General features: G+C 44.6%; 1 protein-coding gene across 2 annotated transcripts in view; it reads right to left on the bottom strand.

The window, feature by feature from the left end:
• The window catches only part of LOC122800748 (proline-rich protein 11-like), a 411,538-nt gene that overhangs the window by 116,909 nt on the left and 267,846 nt on the right, over positions 1-26,783 (bottom strand). For both annotated transcript variants that reach the window (XM_044069994.1, XM_044069995.1), the window contains exons 4-5: positions 25,462-25,679; positions 25,263-25,339 (exon numbers count right to left, since the gene is read on the bottom strand). In XM_044069994.1, the coding sequence (XP_043925929.1) occupies positions 25,263-25,339; positions 25,462-25,679 (295 nt within the window). The remainder of the gene's footprint in view (positions 1-25,262; positions 25,340-25,461; positions 25,680-26,783) is intronic.

Here is a 26,783-nt window from a genome sequence, read left to right as displayed (position 1 = left end):
TCATTCATTAGAAAAGTTTGGGAAAATACTGGTAGGTCAATAGATTGATTGATAGAAAAGTCAGAAACAACTTTCGGGAGAAAAGATGGATTCGTCCGGAGTGATACTCTGTCCTTGTGAAAGATTAGGTATGGCCTTTTGCTGCCCAATGTTTGCAACTCAGAAATTCATCTGGCTGATGTGATGGCTACCAAGAAGAGAGATTTCCATGACATTTCGCTGTGGCTTCAAATGAGGGTCGAGTCAAAGACTGGAGAACTAACATGAGATTCCATGGCTCTAAAGGCTGTCTGATTGGAGGTCTAGTGCGAGAAACTCCCTCGAGAAAGTTTTACATAAACGCAGTGATATGAAAGTACCATCCAGCCCATTATGGTAATTAGAAACCGCTGCCAGAGGTACTAGTATGGTACAGGCTACGGCTCCATCTTCAAAAAACATTTTAAGACTGCTGTGACTGGAGCCAAATGTGGATCTCCTTTGACCAAACAGAAAACATTTGTCCCAGTATAGTCTTCTGGTGGATGGTTTGCGAGGCCAGAATAATGTCCCGAACAGGTGAGGTGAGATCATCCTGCCTGGCAACTAGCAGAAGTGGAGAAACCAAACTGTCAGCTTGAGACTGGACAGATTCAGGTGACAACCCTTGGGGGTGAGAAATCAGGTCTGGAAGAGGGTCCAGAATCCATGGTGGGTATAACAGATGAGGCTAAAGGAAGGGGAACAAAACTTGTCGAGGCCAAAAGGGGGCTATGAGGATCACTATGCATTTCAACCGAATAGCTTTCTTTATGAATTGAGGAAAGGGGGATAGGCATAACCAATCATGAATCAGAGCATTGCTTGGGAGACTCCCCCTTTGGGGGCGAATAGGGCAAAATAGCTGCCGCCTTTGCTGTTGGATGGGGAGGCAAAAAGGTGGCAGCAAGGCTGGCCCCAATGGCTGAAAATTTCTGTTGCTACTTCGGGATTGAGAGACCACTCGTGGGGCAAGAGAATGCATCTGCTCAACTTGTCTGCAATCACGTTAGAGTTTCCCAGGATATGCGTTGCTATCAGAAAGCAGTTGGAAGTTGTCGCCTACTGCCAAATTCTCATGGCTTCTCGACACAGGGGTTATGACTTGGTTCCCCTTGCTTGTTAATATACCAAACCACTCACATATTGTCTGACTGAATTGCAATTGTTCCAGAAGAAAGAACAGTTTGCAATGCTTGCAATGCTAACAGTGCCACTCAGTTCTAGAATGTTGATATGCAGGTTGGCCTCCAAAGTAGACCATGCGTCTTGGACTGTCTTTTCCTGGAAATGCCCCCCCCCCCCCCATCTTATCAGGGAAGCATCCATGGTCACAATAGCCTTGGGCTGAGGGGACTGGAATGGGCGGCTTCAAAGTTCTGTGCCTGGCCTCATCCACCAAAGAAGGCCCTGCTTGCAAGAGTTGGTTATCTGAAACTGAAAACAGAGTGTGATGGTTCGGGAACCACTTAGAAGAAGCCACTGGAGAATTTGCATGTGCAGTTTCGCAAGAGTCACTATTGGTATGGAAGATACCATGGATCCTGGGATCTGAAGAACCTCTCTTGCTGAGACATTGTTCTGACAGAGTATCACCCGGAGATGAAGCCTCAATCTTTGAAGTCTGTGAGCTGGGAGTGACACCAGACAAGATCTAGTCTGAAAGACTTCCCTGATGAATTCTATCTGCTGGGCTGGAGTAAGGTTGGATTTCTCACAGTGCACAGTAATCCCCAAAGTGCACAGTAATCCCCAAAATTTCTGCCAGAGAAAGGGTGTATTGCAGGGCTGCTATCAGAAGATACTTGGTGGGGGCAAGTAAGGAGCCAATCATCTAAGTATGGAAGCAACCAGAATCCCTGCAGTCTCAAGTGAGTGGTAACCACTGCCAAGCAGTTTGTGAACACATTGGGGGCGGTAGAGAGACCGAACGGCAGGGAACAAAACTGGTAATGATAGACTCCTAGCTGGAAGCAAAGTAGACTCCTGCAGCGTTTGTCCATTTTGATGTGGTAATACGCATCCCAGAGATCTATCAAGCACATCCAATCGCCCTCCCTTAGAAAAGGGAGAATGGACTGAACAGTGACCATCCGGAATTTGGTTTGGGCAACAAACTTACTCAAACTGCTGATATCTGGAGTGGGTCTCCAGTCCCCTGTCTTTTTTGGCACCAAAAAGAAGAGAGTAAAATCCGGATCCGCATTGGTCTGATAGACTAGATGGAGGACTCTTTTTGACCCAGCTTTTTTATTTCTGAAGCTGCTTCTTCCCTCTGACTGGGTGGAATGTCAGGAAGTTTTGTTGGAAGTTTTGGATAAGTAACTAGGGGGAATGGTGTAAAATGGTGCAACCTCTGGTAATGATATCCTGCACCCAACAGTCAGCGGTAATAGAGTGCCAGGCAGCTTGGTGCAGAGAGAAACTACCTCTGACTGCTTCCAGAGGAAAGCAATCAGGCCACTCTTCAGGAGCGCTGGTGCCCAGAGAAAGAGTCTCTGGGGCCTTGGTTACATGGATTCCCCTCTGCCTCGTTAGGGGCGTCTTCCAGAATTGTTAACCCCTCTGCCCCTGGGAATATCGTCACCACGTATGGCACGGAAAGGGCCCTGAGATTTTTGTGCCACATCTTCCCATTCCTCTGGTTCCTGGAGTATGAACGTTGAGGGTTGGAAAAACGTAGACCTATGGCAGATAGGGTCTTAACATCCTGCTCACACGTGGTCAGAGTGTCCTTTACCTTGGAGCCAAACAAGAAAGATGCTTCAATGGGAACATTCAGAAAGGGCAACTTGAAGGGATCTGCAAGGTCACAAAGGTGCATCCAGGCATGACATCTCATAACTAAGACTGAACCCACAGCTCTAGCTGCCCCTTCAGTAGCGTGTGAAAGCAACCTCATGGACAAGTTGGAGATAAGATTCCAGGGTTGCAAGCTGTGAGCAAATTTGTTTTACCTTGTCAGACACCTGTCCTGCGAGCGTTCCAGAGAGTTCGGAGAGCACTGCAAAGGTTGCTGATACAAAGACTCGCTTCCCCAATCGGTCCACGGCCCGGGACTCTGTTGGGCGGGGACACTAGGACTCTCTTCAGCTAGATCCTTTTTCATGGCCACTGCCACCAACATAGCATCGACTGGTAAACCTCTGGACCAATGTGGGTTATCCTTGGGTGGAGGGAGCATCTTGTCGAGCTAAACCAGGTCATCTGCAGGCTGGGTCACCCAAGAGGTAAACAGCCTGGCACAGAAAGCCTGCAGGAACACAAACACATCAGAAAAATGATTAGCGGGCTTCTAGATACCCCTCTGCTTCAACATTTCAAGGAGACATCATCAGGGGGTGACCGTGGGGACCATTCACCATCATCGAAATTCATGCCCTCTGTTAGAGACTCCTCAGGGGAGTTTACGTGCTTCCTCTTGCACAATGTCTTCCATGGGGGCTTCTCAGTGGAGGCTTCTGAGGAGGACTCTGAAGAGTGGGTATCCTGTACGGGGGGGGGGGTTCCTGCGGCTTCCCTGCTCAGTGTCCCGGGGAGGTGGCCCGTGGCACTTGTAGCTCAGGGGGAGAAATCTGGGGTTCTAACGTCAGCAGAATGCTTCCAGAAGTAAGTGCCCTCTCCATCGCACGAAAAGCAGGTCCGCCTGAAGAGGAATGGGAGCCAGAAACAGAGAAGGACAACCTTGGAACTGGGGTCACACCCCGCTCCGTCAAACCTGCTCCCGAAGATGCAGCCTCAAGCAGGATTGGCTCAGACAAAGCTCCTGGCATAGAGGATGGAACCGAAGAGACACTCAGAACCATGCCCCGAACCGAAGAGTCTGCAGCCCAATCATGGGGTTGAGGAAGGACTGGTTTAGCAGGAACAGAGGACAAACGGATGGTCCCAGAGGCACAGTGAGGTCCACTACAGGCGTCAAGACGGGGGGGGGGGGTTCAAAAAGGATGTCTGAGCAGGAGGCTTTGGAACCGGAATGGTCAAAGGAGGAGAATAGGATGGAGTCTGTGGGAAGTCAACCCAAGTCCTGCAGGAGGATGGATCCGGGAAGGTGTGGGTATCCCCCTGGCTGCCAACAGCTAATACACAAGACGCACCACATCAAGTTCTGAAAGGCTTCTGGTGGATCTAATGGATACTCCCGGAGAGTCAGGTCGATCTAGAAACGGGCTATACACTTGGCCTAGAAATGGGTCTATGGACGGAAGTATCGGGGTCCATGGTGTGGAATCTACCTGCACCAATTGTCAAGTTTGGAGACGGGAAGCAGTAAGGTCAAATCCATGCTTGTCAGAACTGTAAAAGAGCTCTGTGCCCAAGGGGCACTATGAGCCAATAAAAGAGGTTCAATTGCAAAGGCAGAGATAGGTGAAGGAGTGCAATGTGCCAAAGTGGCAACCGGTGCCAAAGTCATAGTAGGCAAGGCGAAGTGTACAGTCAGTGCCAGAGACAGTATCGGAGCCAAAGCTGTCGCCGATGTAGAAACAGTCATAGTACCTGGGGCAGATGAAGTTGATGCCGACAAGGCAGATTTATGCTCCAAAGAAAGTTTTTGCACTTTAGGTTTCACAAACTTACCTGGTCACCAAAAGGTGAAGAGGGGACTGAATGGGACCTTCTCTTATTCTTCCTAGGAGGGGTTGAGACCTCCGTCGCAGAAAGGGCCTCTGAAAACGGTGACTTAAGTAGGCCCTTCAGTTATTAACTTATTCTTGTGCTCATTCAGAGTGCGCTGGCTGAAACTTTGACAAATCACACAGAGGGGTTTCACAGAAAGATGGGGTACCCCCAAGCAATAGACGCAATCATCGTGAGAGTCACTATTCGGAAGTTTACCATTACAAGAAGCACAATGCTTGAAGCCCGGCGTACCCTCCTTTTCAGACATCATGAAAAAGTTAAACACAATCAAAATCTTCAGAGGAAAAATAAATTCTACTCTCTCCAAGTCCAAACCTATCTAACTACACACAGTACCTATTCAAAGGGTTAAAAACACACAACTATACAGAAAAGGGGAAGAAAAGAAGTAATACCAGCGATGGTATTCAAGGAATACCACAAGGTTAGAGAGAGATAGCAGTACCACCAATGGTACATAAAAGATTACCAAACGGGTAGAAGTAGAAGTGAAAAGATGTAAATCTAACTGTAAATATAAAGATTAATGGATGCAAGTCACAAACGACAAGAAAATAGACAAGTTTTCCCACAAAATATCAAAAAGTTTCCATGTGGCTGAGAGCGCGGCTGAAACACGGCTTTATGGCTACGTGGCAAACAAGATCTGCGGTAACAGCGAGAAGGGCATTGTGGGTAGAAGCTTAGCTTGAGAGTTTTTGGCTGGTGCAAGCTTGATATTAGGCTGACTCTGTTCCGAGGGCTCGGAATCGAACCCAGTCAGTGATGAATGGAAAGAAAATAAACATCAGATCTCTGTGTTTGTGCATGTCTCTATTAGTATAAATGAACTGTTTGAATGTCAAAAAACAAATAAAATTGATGAAACATCACCAAACGGCACCAACACAGAACTTTTGCAAGCATTAAAAAAGAAATCTCTGCTATACCCCTAGCCCAAATGTGTTTGAATAATGGTAGTGCTACAGAATTTTTAAGTTAAAATGCAGGGTTAGGCTTAAAGGCAGTGTTAGGGTTAGCACTGTACCATCTTAGTAATGTGTGCTAACCCAAACCACGGCCTCTGACTTTAAAGCTTACCTTAAAAAAATACTTTCTATGATATTACCACTACACAAAACAAGCTCAGACACGCGCACATACACTAAATCTATCCCATTACTCTAACCCTAACCCTCACACACGTGTTTATACAGACGTGAGCTCCTGCTCAGACACACACACACACACACACACACACACACACACACACACACACACACACACACACACACACACACACACACCTCACATGAGCACACCTGTTTTGACCATATTGCCACAGGACATTTCCACATTAAGGTAATCAAACAGAGTACAAAGGATTAGCCAAAATAAAAATCACTTTAGCCAGCAGACCTAGGAGACTCTCTCCAATACCCTCCCTGTGGAAAGAATAAAGACCCCTTGTTAAAGTTTCAAGTAGCTTATTCAGTTAAGGATGTAGATGGATGAATTATTTTGTTGTAATATATTACATTCGACAGGTCAGTTAGCTAAAGTGATTTTTTCTGGACTAATCCCCTGTACTCTGTTTCTTGTTAGCCCTGTCATCCTCTGGATCACGTGGGATATCAGACTTGACCTCTCTGGATTACCTCCATTTTCAATAACGGAATCAGAGGATACATGTCCTCTGCATCAGATTCATATCCAGCAATGGAAGGGATTTCGGAGGTATAATCATGCCTTTCATTACAAGAATCAGAATAAGGGAAATCCTATTCTTCAGAAGAGGAAAGAGCTCTCTTCTTAGCAGGGTAGAAATGGAAGAGGAAGTGAGGATTGAGAGGACTGAAAAGCCTTGAGCAGCCCTTGAGGAAAATTAAATTATAAGTTATGTACTAATCTTATTTTTCTTTCAGCTGCTCCTGCTAGGGGTCGCCACATCAGATCATCGGTTTTCATTTCTTCCCGTCCTCTGCATCTTGCTCTATTACACCAACCACCTCACCAAAGTTTGGCATTTGTGTTGCCTATTTTCATTCTTCCTCACAAATGGGTTCGGATCTGAACCTTGGATCTGACTCAGCTGCATACACTAGACTTCAGATCTAGCTCTCGAGCGCCTCCCTCTACCCATAATGCCCAGGAGCAGCCATAGGTCAACCGGTGCCCTAGGCACAAGGGCTCCACGGCGCCCCCACCATATCACCCAGTGCCCACATCCTGGTCTACCTACACCAAATAAATACTGCAAAAGCACTCCTGCTAGACCGGTGGCCACCTAGGTGGCCTATGCCTAAGGCTGGCTATGCCATATTCCATCCCCATTACCTCAAAATCAAGTTTGCTGCTTAATTTCCCATTTGTCCAAGAAAGATAAAAATAGACAAAAGAAAAGACAGGGCTCAAAGCTGGAACTGTATGGTTCCAAACACAGTCTAATAGGTGCTTCCAGGAGCAACAGAAACTGGGGACAGATAGGAGGGGAGGTAAAATGAACATGGACAACACAGATGTCTAACTGTCCTTATATACTCTGATCTTCCAAACCCATTAACACATTAAAAGCAACTCCTTCCTTATTAAACAATGTTACTAATTATCTCTTGAAAACCTTGATTGTATTTACATTCCTTTATTATGCCTCTATTTCTGCATTGTAAACTATAGATTGTACTTGCATCCTTTATTATCCCTGTATTCTGCACTGTAAATTTTATGGTGATAATCTGTTATACATACTGTAAATATCTTTTTTTATCTAGCTCATGTTAATTGCATTGTTAATTTCATTGTCCTAGCTTTGGAGCTTAACTCCTCGGGCCTCTACTGAAAATGGACATGTATCCAGTTGGACTAGCCCGGTCAACAAATGTAAAATAAAGTAAAAATAAATAAATGTTGTCCTTTTCATTCTTCCTCACAAATGGGACACAGTCCCCAGCTATGTAGCCCTCAGGAGGCCCTCCTGGAAGGACATTCCAGAGCACTGTTGAACAAAAGGAAGCTCTGCTTCTGGATATGATGTCTAACTTATAAGTCTTTGACTAAGCAGCTACAGCACAAATGTCGACAATAAAGGTCCTTGACCAAAAGGCGGATGAAGTAGCCATGGACCAAGTTGAAGGAGCTTGAGCAGGCCTTGGTAAATTGAGTCCTTTTTGAGAATAAAGCAAGGAAATGCAGTCAGTAATCCATTTAGCTAGAGTAACTTTAGATACTGCTTGACCGAGGGGATAAAAGGAAAAGGTTTAAAGGGGGGAAAATGTTTGCACTTTATTCATCTGCTTTTACTGTATTTGTGTTTCCTCCTACTTTATTTTGCTTTTACCTCTTCTTAAAAGTACTCAATTTTATTTATTCTGCTGCATTTATTACTACTTCGTAGTAGCCCGATTAAATTGAAACTGTTATTCTAAGTCTTTTGGTTTAAGCACTTGGGCTTCATACTGGTCGTTTTACATTAAGACGGTTTGTGGTCTGCACTGTTGTGGCAGGACAGGTAGCTTACATTCTAAGCTGGGAATTGCTGACTAAAAGTGTATTAGTTCTGTTTTAAGCATTTGGGCTTCAGGCCAGTTATTCTACCTTAAAAAGGTTTGTGGTCTGCACTCTTGCGGGAGGAGAGGTTGGATTCTGCCCTTTTGAGCTGGGAATTTCTGGCCACAGGCCTATTGTGCCTGCTTATTTGAATGGTTACTTTCTGAAATTGATGCACCTTGTTGCTGTAGCATAGACCCGATTCAGGCCTGCTGAATGTAGCTTTGTATAACTTGAGCAATGATCCAGGCCATCTTTTTTTGGAGAAAGTTTCCCTGAACCCTAGTAGTGGGAGTGTGCAGTTAGAACACATCTGATTGAAGACTGCTGGAACAGGGCTCAGTTTTGAGCTTTTTTCTGGTTAACTGGGTAACTTGTTTAAATCAGTTTGTTCGTTTTTTTTATTGTTTTATATATATATATATATATATATATATATATAAATATATGTAAATATATATATAAATATATGTAAATAAATATATATATATATATATATATATATATATATATATATATATATATATATATAAACAAATGGCACTTTATTCATCTGCTTTTACTGTATTTGTGTTTCTTCCTACTTTATTACTAGGGGCATTGACTACAACTCTGATTGGAGATGTACAACAATAAGTATCATTTTCTGTGCATTGAAAGAGTTTTTTTTTAACTGTATCTGCTTTATTTTCTGGAAAAAAAAATACATACTTGTTTCCCGCCCTTCTAAGCTAGTATAGTCCAGTTTTCAGGTTAGTGCTGAATTCAGGGCTGTGTTACAAATCTCTGCGTTTGCCCATACCTTACTTGGATAGAAGGAAGTTTCTCTGGTCACCTATGAGAGAGGGGAGCTTTGAGCAGCCTATCTGTCCCTGGAGGAGTAGTTTCAGCCTAGAAATTAGTAGTTTATTGGCCATTTTGGGCTAATTTTTATCTCTCATTTCCCTGCTATAAAAACCGCATTTGCCCGGTTTTGCACGCCGGGCAGCATAACTATTCCCGGCTCCACAAAGTCTCCTCTTCAATTTTTCCCTTGGAACTAGACAAACTTTCAACTTAAGCACTCAAGCCATTAATTTCTCAGCCCGGCACTTGCTCAAAACTCAAAGCAAGCACGTATAAATCCTAGCACTAGGCCCCCTATACTGTACAGAAGGACAAGGCTCTCTATTCAACCTTAACAGGCATTCAGTAAAACAGTTCACTGTACCTATCCAGGCATGTCCAAAGGGCAGTTTCAGGTGTATTCTCCAATCCAACTGGTGAACCTGGGTATTTTGAGGCAATGTTACAACTGCCTCATGTACACAGACAACCCTCTCCTCCTACCACCAAACACTACTACATGCGAGAGATGCAATTACACAGCCAAACTGGAGGCTAAGCTCTCTCAACCCAAGACTGGATCAGACAGTCAAGAGGAGAAGGGAAATACTTGCATCACACCACTAGTCTCACATAGACCCATTAAACCAGCACCGGCAAAAAACACACAAATACATGAAAACATACTCGGAGGCTCTAAATAAAAATTTGCAAAAGCAACAGAGCTCCAAAGCAGACATTCAAGCAACCTCCACCCCCCCGCCAACACAAATCATTAAACACATACTTCACAAAACCAGTCTGCCACGCAATCACAGCCCTTAAGGCAAAATAACATACTAATAATAGGCGACTCTATAGTCAGGCACACTGACATCCCATTCACAAGGCTGAATAAGGAGAAGGCTACTGTTAGCTGCTTGTCGGGTGCCAGGATCCGCCACATAACACAAGCACTCAGGTCACTCCAGAAAGTACAGTTGTGTACACTTACCATAAATGTAGATGTTCGAGTGTATTCACTGTTGCAATCATCACATTTGGGTTATATGCATGCAGGTAGCCCTCAGCCGGCCTGAATATCAGAGTCTTCGGATTTCTGTGTCGGATGCTGTTGCTTCTTCCATGACGTCAGGGGTATAAAAACATGCAGCCGACGCCATTATATCAGTTTTTCTTGCCCCAGATGTCAGGTGCCCCCACAATAGGAAGCAGTTATATGGTATGGTACACCCCCATCAAAAAGCAAATACACAAAAAAATATATACCAAATAAGAAGGAAAGGTAGATCCAAGAGAAGTCAGGGGGGCTAGAGGGAGGGTAACCAGGACTGCAACAGTGAATACACTTGAACATCTACATTTATGGCAAGTGTACACAACTGTACTGTGTTCTTCGTGTTTCACTGTTGCAGTCATCACATTTGGGTTGATTCCCAAAGTTAAGAAAGGAAGGAGGTAGTTAAAGAGCATTAGGGCCAGCTATTAAGTCCTGCAAGACTGCTGTGGCAAATTCAGCTCTGGATTTAGAAAAGATAGGCAGGTGGTAATGCTTGGTGAAGGTATGTACAACTGAGCCCCAGGTAACAGCTTCCAGGATGTCGCTGATAGGGACTCCTCTCAGAAATGCCGCAGAGGTAGATGCAGCCCTGGTGGAATGTGATCTTATCCCCTGTGGGGTAGGTTTTCCATGGTGCTTGTAGCAGAAATTAATGCAATGGGTTATCCATTTGGGAATGGTTTGCTTTGAAATGGCCTTCCCCTCTGCCCATGCAGCAAAGCCAATTAGCAGCTGCTGAGATTTTCTGAGAGGCTTAGTCCTGTCCAAATAGAATCTAAGTTTTCTGTGCACGTCCAGAGAATGCAGTATTCATTCCCCTTTGTTTTGTGGATTAGGGAAAAAAAGTAGGCAAATGAATGGATTGATTTAGGGCTACATTAGACACCACCTTGGGCATAAAGGAGGTATTAGTCCTGAGGGAAACCCTGCCTGCATGGAAGATAATGAAGGGTTCCACTGCCATGAGGATCTGTAATTCAGACACTCTTGCTGAAGTGATGGCTAGAAGGAAGGCCATTTTCCAAGAAAGGAATTTCAACTCTACTGTTGCAGCTGGCTCAAAGGTGGGAAGAGTGAGCTTTTCCAATACAAAGTTAAGGTCCCAGATTGGAGTGGGAGCTCTCCTGGGGGGGGGGGGGGTGGTACATTTTTGGCCCCTCTAAGGAATTGCTTTAGCAAGGGGTGAGAAAAGAGGGGTGGCTCAGTATTATAATGTGCTGAAATGGCAGAGGCATGAATCATGATTGAGGAGAAGGATAGGCACTTGTGGAGCATTTCTGTCAAGTACTTTAGAATATTAGGTAAGCTGGGCACAGCAGTGCCCATTCCCTATGCCTGGCTCCAGGAACAGTATCTTTTCCACTTTTCAGCATAGGATTTTCTGGTACTAGGCCTCCTTGCCTCCAAAATGACATCCAGCACCTGATTACTGAGGGATGCTAGAGGAGAGCTCAAGGAATTAGCCGGGCTGCAAGATTCAGGGTTTGAAGCTCAGGATGCAGAATATGGCCCGCCTGCTGAGACAGCAGGGAAGGGGTCTGAGGCAGGTGCCTTTGTTGTAGCAGTGTCATACTGCGCAAGAGGGGGTACCAGTGCTGGCATGGCTAGTCTGGTGCAATCAGTATTGTCCTTGGCTTGTCCTGTTTGATCTTTAGTAGAACCTTCAAGAGGAGAGGCAGAGGGGGAAAGGCATAAACCAAGAGGCTTTCCCAAGTAAAGGAAAGGCCATCCACTTTCCAAGCTTGACATTGGGGAGTTCTTGTGCAGAATTTATTCAATAGGTAGTTCTGAGGGGAGACAAACAGGTCTACCTCTGGAGTCCCTCTTTTGTTCCTCAAGAAGTTGAACATTTTGGGTTCTAGTTTCCATTTGTGTGGGTCCATGAGATTTCTGCTCAAGTCTGCCAGTGAATTTAGTTTGCCTAGCAGGAATTGTGCTTGTAGGTGTACTTGGTAGCTCAAGGCTGTGTTCCACAGTGCCATGGCTAGTCTGCAGAGAGGGGGGTAGTAGTGGGTTCTCCCCTGCCTGTTTATGTACCACATAACTGTGGTGTTATCTGTCTTTACCAATAGTTGTCCAGGAAGAGTACGGTCTTTGAAGGCTGTCAGAGCATTCTGTACAGCTAACGTTTCTTTTTGATTGATATGCAGATGCATCTTTCTCCAGTTCCATTTGCCCTGAATGCACTACCCTGCCATGTGAGCCCCCCATGCATAGTCTGATGAGTCTGTTAGGGTTTGGGGGGGGGGGTAGAGTGAAAGGGAGTCCCTTGTTGTGGTAGCAGGGCTCTGCCCACCAAAGGAAATCTGTCCTTAGACAAGGAATGATAAGAATCATTGATTCCAGGTCCTGAGAATGTTGACACCATCGACTTTTTAGATACCACTAGAGTTTCCTCATATGCAGTCTTGCATATGAAATTAGCAGAATGCAAGAGGGCATGAACCCCAGAGCTTGTAGTATTTTCCTTGCAGATAGCTGGGTTTTTGTGGCCAATAGTTAGGTTGTCAAATAGACTTTTTTCTCTGGAATGAGGAATGCCACCTGGGAAGTTGTGTTCAAGTTTGCTCCCAGGAATACAATCTGTTGGCAGGGTACTAGGTGTGATTTCTTTTCGTTGATGGTGTACTCCAGTGAGGTTAGAAGTTTCTTTACAAATGCCAGGTGCTGTAATAGCAAGTCTTGGCTTTCTGTCTGAATCAGACAATCGTCCCAAGTATGGGTAAATCTGAATATTTCTCTGTCTGCAAAATGCAATAGCTGGAGCTAGGCACTTTGTGAACACCCTGGGCGCAGTAGATAAGCCAAAGGAAAGTGCATAGAACTGAAAGTGCATGGAGTCCACCCTGAAACGTAGGTATTGTCTGCAGGATCCTCTTATTGGGATGTGCAGGTAAGCTTCCTTTAAGTCTAGGGTTGCCAGCCAGGCATCCTTGGCTAGCATAGGAAGAAGCTGTTGAAGAGTTAGCATTTTGAATTTTGGAACCACAAGAAAGGTGTTGAGAATACAGAGGTCAAGGATAGGACGCCAGGAGTTTTCTTTTCTGGGTACCAGAAAGTCTTTAATAAAAACCTTGTCCCCTTTGCTCTGCTGGGACAGGTTAAATAGCCCTGATACTGAGAAGAGATAGAACCTGCTGTTGGGCCTCCGCCCATTGATTTGGAGGGAGGTCTGGCCAACCATTTGGGGTTGGTAGTGTGTGGAAGTGGAATCTGTATCCTTGGGAACCTATATTCAAAACCCATTTGTCCCGGGTAATGAATTCCCAGTTTTTTGCATGCAGGGTGAGCTTTCCCTCCTCCTAAGGGAGCAAGTAGTTAATCAGGGCTTAAAAGGGTTAAGGTTAAGTCATTGTGCCATTTTTCCGTAGGGGCTGGCTTACTACTCCCTGCTTTGGAAGTGGGAACCCCCCCCCCCCACTGCTTAGATCTGTCCGTAGCCCGAGACTGAAGTCTTGGCTGTCTGATGTTCCTGGACTAGACTGTGAAGGCCTGGAAGGGACTGGAAAGGACTATTTTTTTGACGGCCAATGCCTAATGAATCTGGGAGGCTGTACTTGTAGGAAATCTTTAACAGTTTGCAAAGATTTAGCTTTTTCCTCCATCCTTTTGAGGACTTCTTCTGCTTTGTTGCCAAAAAGGCAGTCTTGGTTTAAGGGTGCATCCAGTAATTTAGCTTTAACATGATCTGACAAGTTTTGTTCCTTAAGCCAAGCATGCCTTCTAAGTACAGACCCAGTGACAGCAGCCCTGCAAGATGCTTCTAAAGCATCAAAACCACATTGCAAAGTATGTTTACCAACTTGTTCTGCAGAATGCATAAAATCTTGCAAGTCTTTGTGTTCAGCACAGTCAGGAATTAACAATTTTCTGTTTAAGTAGTCCCATAATATGCTGCTGATACGTTAACATATAAAACTGGCAATTTAAAGCCCTAATTGCCAAAGTAGCAGGAGTGTATACCTTCTTACCCCATCTGTCTAAGTCTCTAGAATCTCTATAAGAAGGGGTAGGATTTTTGGTAGCAGTAGTCAATGCCTTTTGGTCCTTGGGGAAATGGTCTCTAGATCTGCAGTTGGATTCTTGAAGAGGAACTTGTGAGAGTCCGGTATTCTGTAGTACCAGTCAGGTTTTCTGGGAGCTGGAGGTAAAGTGTCTGGGGTAAGGCTAGATTCTAAGAAAGCATCATCTACAATGTCCAGAACAGGAGGGATAGCTAGAGGCCTGTGTTGATGCAGGAGTAAGAATTCCCTAAGTCTCTTTTTGGACTCAGAATAGTCCTGGCTTTCCCAGCGGAAATGCTCCCTAAGGGTATGCAAGGATTCACCAAAAGAAAAATCTTCTGGAGGGGAAACAGAGGGAATGGAATCCTTTGCATCAGAATCCTCATAAGTAGATAGGGCAAATCCTGGTAATCAGAAGGAGCAGAGATATCAGATTCCTGATCAGAAGAATCAGAAAGAAAATCGGTTCTAGCACTCAGAGGGGGAAGGCTGGCTTCCCCTAATTAAGGTAACAAGGTCTTCAGCCATTCTAAATATTTGTTTTTGAGGCATATGGGCCTGAGTCTGCGGTTTGGTCATCGGTTTTCTAGGCGTAGTGAGATTTTTTGGCCTGAGGAATTCGGTACTTCTAGATGGAAACTATGCCGTTGGTTTAATATGAAAGTCTGTAGGAAAGAAGCCGGTGCCTGCACAGTGGGCTCTGGACCCATCCAAGGTAGAGACATCCACAGGTTACATAGTCGAAGAAGCATCTCGTGGCATGCCGGACTCCGAATGGGTCACAGTAGAGGCCTGCGAATTTGTAGTAGCGGGTATCAGGGGCTGCAAAAGCGCCTCATTGAGTACCGGTGGACTGGCGACGAGCTTAACGGAAGCGCGGTCGGCAGTTTTGGACCTATGTGGTCTATCTCTATCTTTATCCTCACGTCATTTCAGAAGATTGGTAGTCGGATGGCTTAACGAAGCCATTTCGGACTATGGAGATCAAGAACAGAAGTATTTGGCTACAAAAATAGCCGGATGGTGAATAGTTTGGGCGTTGAACAAGGCACAAAACCGACAGCGAGGGACGTTGTAGTCTGGGTCTAAACAGGTGATGCAGTAAGAATGAAAACCTCTATGAGGTATTTGCTTTCCACAGGCAAGACAATTGTTAACTTTTTATGACATCGATTAGAGCAAGAAAAAAGGATCCCCAATGGGGTACTTATCTTTTTTGAAGACTTCGGATCTGAAACTCGAAAACAAAAATTTCAGGAGACTGCCGACAGGCACTTGCGAACTACTTCTGTTTTGGACACTGCACGGCAAGAAAGACTGATGTAATGGCGTCGGTTGGATGTTTAATACCCCTGACGACCTGACGTCATGGAAGAAGCAACAGCATCCGACGCAGAAATCCAAAGACTCTGGTATTCAGACCGGCTGAGGGCTACCTGCAGGCAGATAACCCAAATGTGATGACTGCACCAGTGAAACATGAAGAACATCAAGTACAAATACAACTCTGTCATTGTCCATGTTGGTACGAATGACCTGAGCCGTACCTCCCTGGACTACATGAAAAGAGAAATGGAAGAGCTCTCTGATCACATAGCCCAGGCCGGTATCACCCTGACCCTGCACAGCACCCTGCCCTCACCAAGAATGATACCATGGTATAAAGAAAAAATTATCAATTTCAACAATTGGCTAAGTTTCTGGTGTCATTCCAAGGGGATCCACTGTCTGTCCGCCTGGGATGACATGCTTGACAAGCCACGATGCTTCGCTAGAGACGGCTTGCACCTGCCACCCTTAGGCTTTCGAATACTGGCCAAGGCTCTTGCCACCCCCATAGTGCCTTTTTAGGCAATGCTCAAAAGACAAACCCACCACTGTAAATCGCACAAGTAACAAAAAACTGTGGGTAATGCTACTCAATGCCAGAAGTCTAAATCTCAAAATGCACGCACTAGAGGCACACCTTAGTATGGAGAAAATCGATATATGTGCAGTAACAGAAACTTAAGGCTCCAGAGCACCCTAGCACTACCAGGCTACAACTCATACCATACATTTCAGCCATAGAACCTGGACCGAAATACAAAAGGTGGGGGCATTTCCATATTCATCAAGGATACCCACACCTCCAGGTTAGTGGCACAGCACAGTGCTTCAGTGATCATCCACATGAAACAGGCAAAACTGCAATTCAAATTGTAGCTTGCTACAGATCACCCACCATGTCCCAGGACCCCCATTCCGCATTTCTGGAAACACTGGGAAACTAGTCCTACCAAACATCCTAATATTGGGTGATTTCAATTACCCAAACATTAACTGGGAGAACTATCCAAGTACTAACTCCCTTGCCCAACATTTCCTAGAATTTATAAACTCAAACGCCCTGGATCAACTGGTCAACACTCCCACCAAAGGTGACAACATATTGGACCTGGTCATCAACATGGGCGACCGGTGTTCCACACCAGAGGTCAACCCCTCGCTGGTTAGATCTGACCATAAACAAATCACTTTGGATATCCATATTCCGCCCCCACCCCCAGACAAGGAAACCACTGTGAAAAACTTTTCAAAAGCAACTTCATGTTACATACTAAAGGATAACGCTGTCCAAGCTGCAAAATCCTTTACTAATGCATTCTATGGGCACCTACAAAAATGCATGGATCGTGCTATCCCAAGCAAAACCAAGACTCACTCCTCCAAGAAAAGGAAACCAGTCTGGTGGACCCCTGCCATAAACAAACTATACAATAGGAGGAGTAAACTAGTACAGAAAAGAGTAAAATCCCAAAAGGGAAGACATCCCTGATCAGTATCAGCAAGAAACTACGATCCTTCATAAAAATTATCCAAGGTGAGCTTCTAAAGAAAAATTGCCAAGAATGCCAAAGATAACAACAAGGCATTCTTTAGCTATGTCAAGAATCTAAGTGGCAATGCTCAGATCTGCTCGGAGTTGGTGCAAAATACACTGAACCGACCAATATCACCAACATCCTAGCAGACAGGTTCAGTGGAAACTTCACCCCCCCTCACCCCCAAAAGGACCCATATACATACCAGAAGAATGTACAGCCCCCCAGATATCACAGACACTCAGGTTAAAACAGCCCTCTCCAAAGCTAAAAACACAGCATCAATGGGAACGGACAGTGTCCTAGACTGCATCCTGCATGAGCTCAAAGACGAACTAACCCCTCACCTAAATACACTGTTCAAACTCAGCCTCTCCACAGGCTACGTATCTATAGAGTGGCGCACAGCAATGGTTATTCCGCTCCACAAAAGTGGAGCAACAACAGACCTCGGGAACTATCGCCCTATAAGCCTGAATAGCTTAGTCTGCAAGGCTATGGAGCACATCATCATGGAACTCATTAATAGAGACACTGGGAACCTCCAAACACTGGACCCTACCCAGTTCGGTTTTGTTAAGGGCAGATCATGCCTCCTAAACCTGGTGGACTTCTTTGAGACAGTTACCAAGGCTACTGATGAGGGAAAGGTGGTACACACCCTACCTAAACCTCGCAAAGACCTTGGACACCATTTCTCATTCTGGTATTATAGATAAGCTCACTAACCTGAATATAAACCCTCATGTCACAAGATGGGTTGCCAACTGGCTCACGGACAGAACCCACATGGTGAGAGTTGTGGGAGCTAGGTCCGACTCTAAACCGGTTACAAGTGGCGTTCCCCAGGTCTCAGTCCTAGGACCCCTCCTGTTCGGCATATACTTCTCAGAGGTACAGGCAAGCACAGGAGGACTATGGCTGACCAAGTTCGCAGACTACTGCAAACTAGGGTTTATAATTGACTCTCCGGCTGACACAGACATCCTCCAAAAGGGTCTCACTGAGACAGATACCTGGTGTTAAAATCATGGCCTCAAGCTAAATGTCAAAAAGTGCACAGTCATCCCCTTTGGAAAAAACAAAGTACACACAAACTACCACATAGGTGGTAGTCCCCTAAATACGGAAAACGTAATAAGGCATCTGGGGACCCAAGTGGATGGTAATCTCTCCCGTGATAATCACATTGCCAAAGTGGTTAGAAAGTCCTTCTATGTAGCCCACCTAATCCCAAAAGGGTTCGCATCCAGATCAAAAAAGAGGTCACTGTGCCCCTCTACTCATCACTCATCAGACCCATCATAGAGTACAACGCCCCATTTGGGATGTACCTTAAAAGACACCTGCAACAGCTGGAAAGACCACAGAAGTACCTCACCAAGAGATCACTTGCCTCAGTTGCCCTATGCAGCTCGACTGAAGAAACCCCAACTGTACTCTGTTACATACCTCCTACTCAGAGGTGATCTCTGCCCGACATACAAGGCCATGTCCAACCCAGAATTGATGGACATGCTCCACCTAAAGAAAACATTATCCCCTTGAGCCACACGCTCTAGGGATCAAAACCTCACCACAACAATAAATAGGATGTGCTGGAGGGATAGATTCCTGACCCAGAGCCTTCCCATGCTTTGGAACAAGATTCCAATCCACATTAGCAGAGCTCCTTACCAACACTCAAGAGAAACCTTGACGAGTGGATGGGAAACAAAGTTTACCCCGGGGATCACTTCAGTGGCTCTGCTGGACAGAGGCACAGGGAACTAATCTAAGGGCGCGGCGAAAGCCAACACATTCTGGCTATGCTTATAAATGCCTTCGGGCAGATAGCCTAGTACCTACCTATGAACCTATATATAAAGCCTGACTTCCTGTACCGCTTTGTAATGTCAAGATAAAAACATAGTTGTCTGTGCACATCAAGGAGATTAAGCATGTATTCTCCTTTGTTAGAAAAAATTGGAAAAAAGACTGGTAACTCTATGGACTGGTTGATGTTACTTTCAGATGCCACTTTAGGCAGAAAGGAAAGGTTAGTTTATAGAGAAACCCTGTCTTTATGAAAAACAATGCAAGGGGGCTTTAGCTGATGGAGCTTGGAATTCAGAAATGCTTTTTGTTGATGTTATAGCTACCAAAAAGACAGTTTTCTACGAAAAAAACTTCAGATCACATTTGTCTGCTGGTACAAGGGGCTTCTGAGTTAATTCTTGAAGGACCACAGTAAGGTCCCAAGGAGGAGAAGGGGCCTTTATCGGGGGTCTGAGAAGAAAAATGTCCTTCATGAAGGACTTGCACAATCTGGAAGACACCAGAGAAAGTGATTTCCTGAATGGAAATTTAAAATTGCGGCCAACTGAAGTTTAATTGTAGAGAAACTGGCACCATGAGTGGCAAAAGTTGGGGCTGAAAAAGGGGTCAATATTCTGGCTAGAAGCCAAGATATATTTTTTTTCTATTTGTTTCTGTAGACTTTCTTGGTAGAAGCTTTCTGGGAGGACAAAATATCACGGTGAACTGGGGAAGAAATCCTGGACTGTATTACTGGAAGTGAAGAAACCATGTAGTTAGCTTGAGGACGTGGAATTTGATATGCTGAATCCCCTGATGAATGGGACAGAAAATTCTGAGCAGGCTCCAGTATCCATGGAGGATATCACAAGTGAGACTGTAGGAATGGGAACCATATTTGCCAAGGCCAAAAGGTGGCAATGAGGATGACTGAGCTCTTCAGCCTGTTTGCTTTCTGTAAGAATTTTGGAATCGGGGGAAGAGAAGTGCAGGCAAAAATGAGACCCGGGAGCCAATTATTAATCAGGAAATCTCTTAGTGACTCCCCTTGAGGGAGGGATCACAGCGAAGTACTTACTGCACTTGTTGATGAGGGGGGTGGCAAATAGGTCTTAGCAAGGTCGGCCCCAATGGTTGAAGATCATATTCACTACGGATTGATTGAGAGACCATTGTGAGGTATTAGAATAGATCTACTTAGCTTGTCTGCAAATATGTTGGTTTTCTCCAGGATGTGTATCGTAATTAGTAAGAAATCTGAAGAGATTGCCCATCCCAAACCCTCATGGCCTCACTGCACATTGAGGCAAGATCAGGTTCCTCCTCGCTTGTTAATTTACCAGATTACTGACATGTTGTCAGTCTCAACTTCAATAGTTCCCAGAGGGATAGCATTTTGAAGTGCCTGCAATGCTAGAAGGACTGCTCTAATCTCTAGAACACTGATATGCAAATTGGTCTTACAGGGGACCACATGCCTTGGACCATCCTTCCTAAGAAATGCCCCCCTCACCCCAGCTGGGAAGTGTCTGTGTTCACTGTGGCAACTGGGGGTGGAAGAGCTAAAGGTCTTCTTAGGAAAAAATCGACTGAATCCACCAACGTATCTGACATTTGCAAACTGGAGTGAGTTTTATAGGAAAGGATAGGGGTTGAAAAAGAATAGACCACTGGAGAATTTACATAAAGAAGCGTGCTAAGGGAACCAGTAGTATGGCAGCTGACAATGACTCCCGAGCTTGTAGCACTAACCTTGCTGAAGGAAAAGGGTGAGAAAGTACAGTCAGCCCAATGTTTTAAGGAGATGATGTGGTGGCGAGGTAAGGAAGCTACCAGAGTTGCAGTATTCAAGAGAGTCCCTATGAATTCCAGGCTCTGTACTGGGACTAGTTTTGATTTGGTAAGATTTAAAGATATACCCAAGGTGTTGCAAATCTGGAGCAAACAGTCCCTGGGCTTGTAAAAGTTGATGCTTGAATGGGACGGTGAGACGCCAATCGTCCAGATATGGAAACTCCTGGAATCAGTTGAGCTTCAGTGAGCTTAACTCCCATGCATTTGGTAAACACCCTGGGGGCTGTGATAAGTCCATGCACAGACCGCCAAACTGGTAATGATTGGCTTCCAGCCAAGAGAGTAGATGTCTCCTGGATCGCCTGTCTATTTTTATGTCATACTGTAGTATGCATCTTGGAAATCTATACAGCACATCCCACTGTCTTGGACCATGACCATGAGAGTCTCCTGTTTTCTTTGGCACTAAAAAGAAAAGAAGAGTGAGTAAGTTCTGAATCCTACCTGGTCAAGTGGGACCTTTTGGAGGACTCTTTTCTCTAGCAGCTTTTGTATTTCTTGTGCTGCATCCTTTCTCTGACTGGATGGAACGCTGTGAAGTTTCTTCTTATGAGGAGGAGGAAGAAAGGAAAATGGTACATGGTAACCTCCGGACATTATTCTTAGCACCCAAGAATTTGTGATATCTGTCTGTCTAGGTGTAAAGAGACTCAATCCCTGACTGCCTCCAGAGTTGGACAGTCAGGCAGCACTTCAGGAGTGCTGATAGGCCTACCTGAAAAGCAATCTCTAGTGCCCTGATTCTGCAGACCCCCCCCCCACTTCTAGGGCGACGTCTACAGTTAAAGCTTTCTCCTCAGCCACTGAAAGAATTTTCCCCCGTGAGAATCCTGGAAAGGTCCCCAGAGACTTACGGAACCTCATCTTACCACCTCATTGGTTTCTTGAGAAGGACCGTTGACTGGTAGAAAACTTGATTCCTACAGCAGAGCACGTCTTTCCTTCTTGTTCCCTGTGGGTAAGTGTAAACAAGGAAGTGCCATCAAGTGGGGCATTAACAAAGGACATCTTAAAGGGGTCTGCAGAATCGCATAGCTGCATCCAGGCATGTCATCTTATGGCTATAACCCAGCTGCTCGCGAGGTACCTTCTGCTGTATGAATATCAGCCTCATCGAATCATTTGAAATGGAAAGCAGAGTGGCCGGTTGAAAGGAAGTAATTTTGGAATCCTCAGCAGACATGGATTCAGAGTATTCGATAACTCCTTAGTCAAATGTCTCTGTAGCATAGTAAAGTGTGCCAAATAATTTAGAGACCGCAGAGCAAAGGTAGCTGAGGCGAACACTTGCTTTCCAAATCTGTCCAACTCTCTGGGACTGTATTTGGCAGACTGGAAAAAGAGCTCTGCTCTGCCAGCTCTTTCTTGATGGCTGTTGCCACCACCATTGCATCAACTGGGAACCCCTTTGCTCCAATGGAGTCCATCAGAAGGAGGGGCCAAAAATTTGTACTGGCACTTCGAGATGGGATTGACAGTGTCCAGTTCCTTCCAAGTCTGGCGGGAAACCAAATCAATCAGTTCACCCACTGCGGGGGAAGTCACACAAGACATAGATGGTCTAGAACAGTAAGCCTCCAGAAACACTGATTCTTCAGGAGAAGACTGGGACAACCAACCACCTTTCTGCTTGAGGATCTCGAGACCATCTCCAAATGAGATGTCTTCAGGTGGCGATCTAGGGAATCCTGTCCCTCATTAAAATCAGTGTCTTCTGTGAGAGACTATCGGGGAGTGTGTCTCTGTCTCCTCTTACACATTCTTTTCCAAGGGACCTCCTCTGTGGGATGTTCGTGGAGGTATCGGAAGAGGGGAAATTCTTCAAGGAGAACGGCTGGGAGACTTCCTGGAACTGGCGGTCCCTGTGGGATATGTCTGATGGGCTCAAAGCTCAGAACCAAATAAGGGAGAGGGGCAGGATGGGAGACAAGAGAAGATGGTTTTCTATGGAGAAAAAAAAACTACCACCTTGAATGCTGAAGGACCAGGGGAAACCCTTTTCCCCCTCTTTGGAGCCAAAGCCTCAGAGAAGGTAGGTCGGGGCCACCCCATGATCAAAGTGTCAAGGGGAGAACTGTATCCAAACTGTCCAGGGTCGAAGCTCCTAGAGGGAGGGCTGGATCCAACAAAAATAAGAGCCAAACCCAACCCCTCAGATCCAAGATCTGCTCTGATTCGAGGGTATCAGAAAAGAACCTGTCATGGAAACTTTGGGAGACAAAGAAATTTTCCTCGGACCTGACACTTGAGCCTCTCGGGGATCTCGGATCCTGGGACTCCAAAACCATGGACTGGATCAGATAAGGAGACAGTATGGCCTTAGTTGGTGCACGCATGGAGCCAGGGGGGACAGAGATGGAAGGACACCCATCTGGATCGGAGCTCTGAGAAATTTCCGCATCATCCTATCCACATCTACCTCTGACAAACTCCTGGAAGATGGCCTAGAATGTTTCTTCGGCATTTGGAAGAGCTGAACTGGCAAGGAGGGAGGTACTGGTTTAACTGTATACTCCACAGTATGGCTTCTGAATACAACAGTATTTAAAGAATTACCTAAAAAGGTACAGAAGAAATTATATCAACAATGGTATAGTGGAAAAATAATACCAAAGTTGGAGAAGTAAAGCAAAGGCACATAAAGAGAATACTAATACTTAATGTCAGCGAAAAACTACAAGGGCAATAATACAAAAGATGTTTATATAGGAAAAGAGATGATAACTATGACAAAAATCAACCTTACTAGCTCAAAAGTGGAACCTGCTAACCATGATGGTGGCAAATGTGAACTGAGGTAATGGGGACAGAATAGGGAATTATGGCTAGAGGGAGGAACTCATGAGCCGAATCTGAAATCTAGTGTAGGCAGCCAAGTTGGATCAGAGGTTCAGATCTGGTTCAAATCTGAACCCATGTGTGAGGAAGAATGAAAACGACAACATCAGATCCAATCTTCCTTGTTCCCTTTCTGACTGGAAGGGTTGAAGGAGGGTGATATATGTTTGGTTTTCTGTGTATACTTCCTTAAGGTGTCCAATCATATGGTCTTTGTGGTTGAAGCCATGAGTTTCATCTCCATGGGCGAGCCTTTGACATCCTCCCCAACAAAAACTAGGGTGGGAGTCCCAGTATGGTATACAGCATCCACACTCGCACACTGTCAGAAACCTGCTTATATCTGTCAGAGAAAAGTTGACAAGGAAAAGAAAGGTTCCCCAAAAGGGGTATTTATCTGGCTGAAGATACTGAGCTGAAGCCAACTGTATGGTAACACCAGATGCAATGCTGACAAGAATCAGCATATGCAGACTAGCAGCAAAAAAGTTAGTTTTTGCATGTGAATAAATCCCTCTTATACTAGCATGTTCACTTGTGCCAAGGGCAGATGTACAGGATGCGAGGAAAGTGCCTTAAATTTTGTAGACTAGCCAGCTGTACAGCATCCTTGGAAAGACGCACTCCATACATAATGGCTACTGCAACATTGATCTAATAAACATTGATAGATACCCTTTTCAATAAGTCCACAGATTAACTGGGCAGGTGATGCTGCAATAATCTTTGATAGAAAATAAGGTATGACCTGAACTGTGTCTCAGTTAAGGTTGTGGGACCTCTGACAACCAAGAAATGTATTTTCTCATGTTGCATGTTTCATAGAAGTGATGCAAGGACTATATATTTATGTCTTACATAACATACAGTCTTGCCCCTGATTCAAAAGCTTTGTCACGGTCCTACACTTACATGCAAGAACTGAATTCCTGGAATACTCAATACACTTGCCTCCAAACAGACACAAAGGGCTTGCACATGGTAGCACATACCCAGTACCATCACAAATGCTGAAGTCATCCTTGGGTCTAAAATCTGATTGAAACCCCTTAACATGAATCCAATCTTTATTCATGTCAAAAACCTTGGGGTATTATGCCTCACTGCACATTTTCTTGTTTAATAGGCACTAAAAAGAAAAAAAAGATATAATCATCATCTACGTGGCTTTATTAAAAGCAAAAGTCATTCATATAAATTGTACGGCTGTTTCATAACACACAGTACAGTACATTACCTCATTATTGCTGGCAGTGCTAATCTCACTGTAGTGTTAGTTTCACCTGTATTTTTAATTATGTAGGCTGTCTTGTTACCATTCATGTTGAAGGTGCTTGAAAGGTAGACCACAAAAAGTGCATTTCTTTCAATGTAACTTAACCACAGCACAGAATCTACAGTACTCAGTGCCATAACTTAGCATATTAAAATTGTGAGAAAATGATTTAGCTGAAAAAAATATAAAAATATTTTTTTTTTGTTTGAATGAAAATACTTTTCATTTAAATTTTCTTCCTGATTCAGAGCTTTAGGCAAAGTGATCCAGCCAGCTGAAAGTTAGGAATGCAACACCTGACTACCAATATGCATTAATAAGAAGTTCAGCACATCCAAAAAGAAGGCACTAACATTTTATTTGATTTAATTCCACAGATTACTCTTTTCATCTTAGACCTCGTCTAATTTGCTGGGATTCTACCTTCTCATTTGACTACTCTGCAGGACAAATTATTGTAGTCATAATATAAACTTCCACAATTTTGACAGTGGATGTTCCACAATTATAAATATTAAAATAACTGACAGCAAAGAAAATGTTGCTGTACCATAAGTTACCTCTTGCTTCGCAGATTCTGTTTCGGCACTTCATAACATTCTAGAATATCAGGAGTTTCATATATAGAAACATCAGCCTGTTTGAAGTAGAAAGAAAATATGCTGTGTGATAAGTATTGTGAATCTCTGTTTAAATACTACAAATGCTTATTATACCAGGAAATCTCATATGAAATTACAACTGCTGAAAATAGCCAACCTGTTGGAAATCTGTCTGATCTCTCAAGGGTGTGAAAGTTTGGGTAAAGCAGACTGGTAGTGGAGGAGGAGGAGGTGGTGGTGGAGGTGGTGGTGGAGGAGGAGGAGGAACTGGTGGTACACATGGTTGAGACGCTGAATTCTGGTGAACAGTGCCAGTGTTATTTTGGGTCTTCTGTCTCAGTCGTGCTGATGTCCTTTTTGCACCAGACTTTGCTTCTGAAAAAAAAAAAAAAAAAGTATTAACTAAGACACAATAGGATATATTATGCTAACTGCAACTGGGGCTTTTTATAAACCTAGTGTGCAATCCAACCCAACTGTGTCCCTATGTGTCACAGGCATTTATTAGATTAGTTAGGAAGTTTCTAGAGATTATAGGGGCTGGTGGTATGCTAGTTTGGTCATCACTGTATGCTTCTGTCTATCAGAGCAGATCTTTACACCTGATCTCAGTTTCACACAGCCTACAGACCACGCTGCTTTGCTAGAGATGGCCTGCACCTGTCGTCCTTGGAATTCCGGATACTGGCAAAGGCTCTTGCCACCCCTATACTGCCTTTTTTAGGCAAGGTTCAAATGACAAATTCACCACCGTAACAGGTACAAGCAAGCAAAATGAGGGTAACGCTACTAAATGCTAGAAGTCTAAACCTCAAAATGCACTCACTCGAGGCACTCCTTAAAATGGAGAACATTAACATCTGTGCAGTGACAGAGACCTGGTTCAAAGCTCCAGAGAGCACCCCTGCATTACCAGGCTATAATTCATACCACACCTTTCAGCCACCAAACCCGGACTGAAACACTAAACGTGGAGGCGTGTCCATATTCATTAAGGATATCCACACCTCCAAGCTAGTTGCTCAGCATAATGCATCCGAGATTATCCAAGTTCAGCTAACTCTGGGCAAAACCACAATCCAGATTGTAGCTTGCTACAGACCCCCCCACCATGCCCCAGGATTCCCACTCCTCTTTTCTTGATACACTGGAAAATATTAAGGTACAACCCAACACTCTAATAATGGGTGATTTCAACTACCCTACCATTAACTGGGAAAACTACTCACGTACCAACTCTTTTGCGCAACGCTTTCTGGAAATCATCAATTCCAACACTTTGGATCAACTTATCTACACCCCCACCAGAGGCAGCAATATCCTAGACCTGGTCATCACCAACATGGGTGACCGGTGTTCCACACCAGAGGTCAGCTCCTCGTTGGTCAGATCCGACCACAAGCTAATCACCCTAGACATCCACATCCCACTCCCACCCCCCATAGGAAAACAACCGTAAAAAAATTCTTTAAAGCCAAC

Source organism: Protopterus annectens, chromosome 4.part1 (genome assembly GCF_019279795.1).
Source record: "Protopterus annectens isolate FY-2018-M chromosome 4.part1, PAN1.0, whole genome shotgun sequence".
Lineage (NCBI taxonomy): Eukaryota > Metazoa > Chordata > Ceratodontiformes > Protopteridae > Protopterus > Protopterus annectens.
Note: the sequence above shows the minus strand (reverse complement) of the source record. Positions and strands in the feature narration are given on the sequence as shown.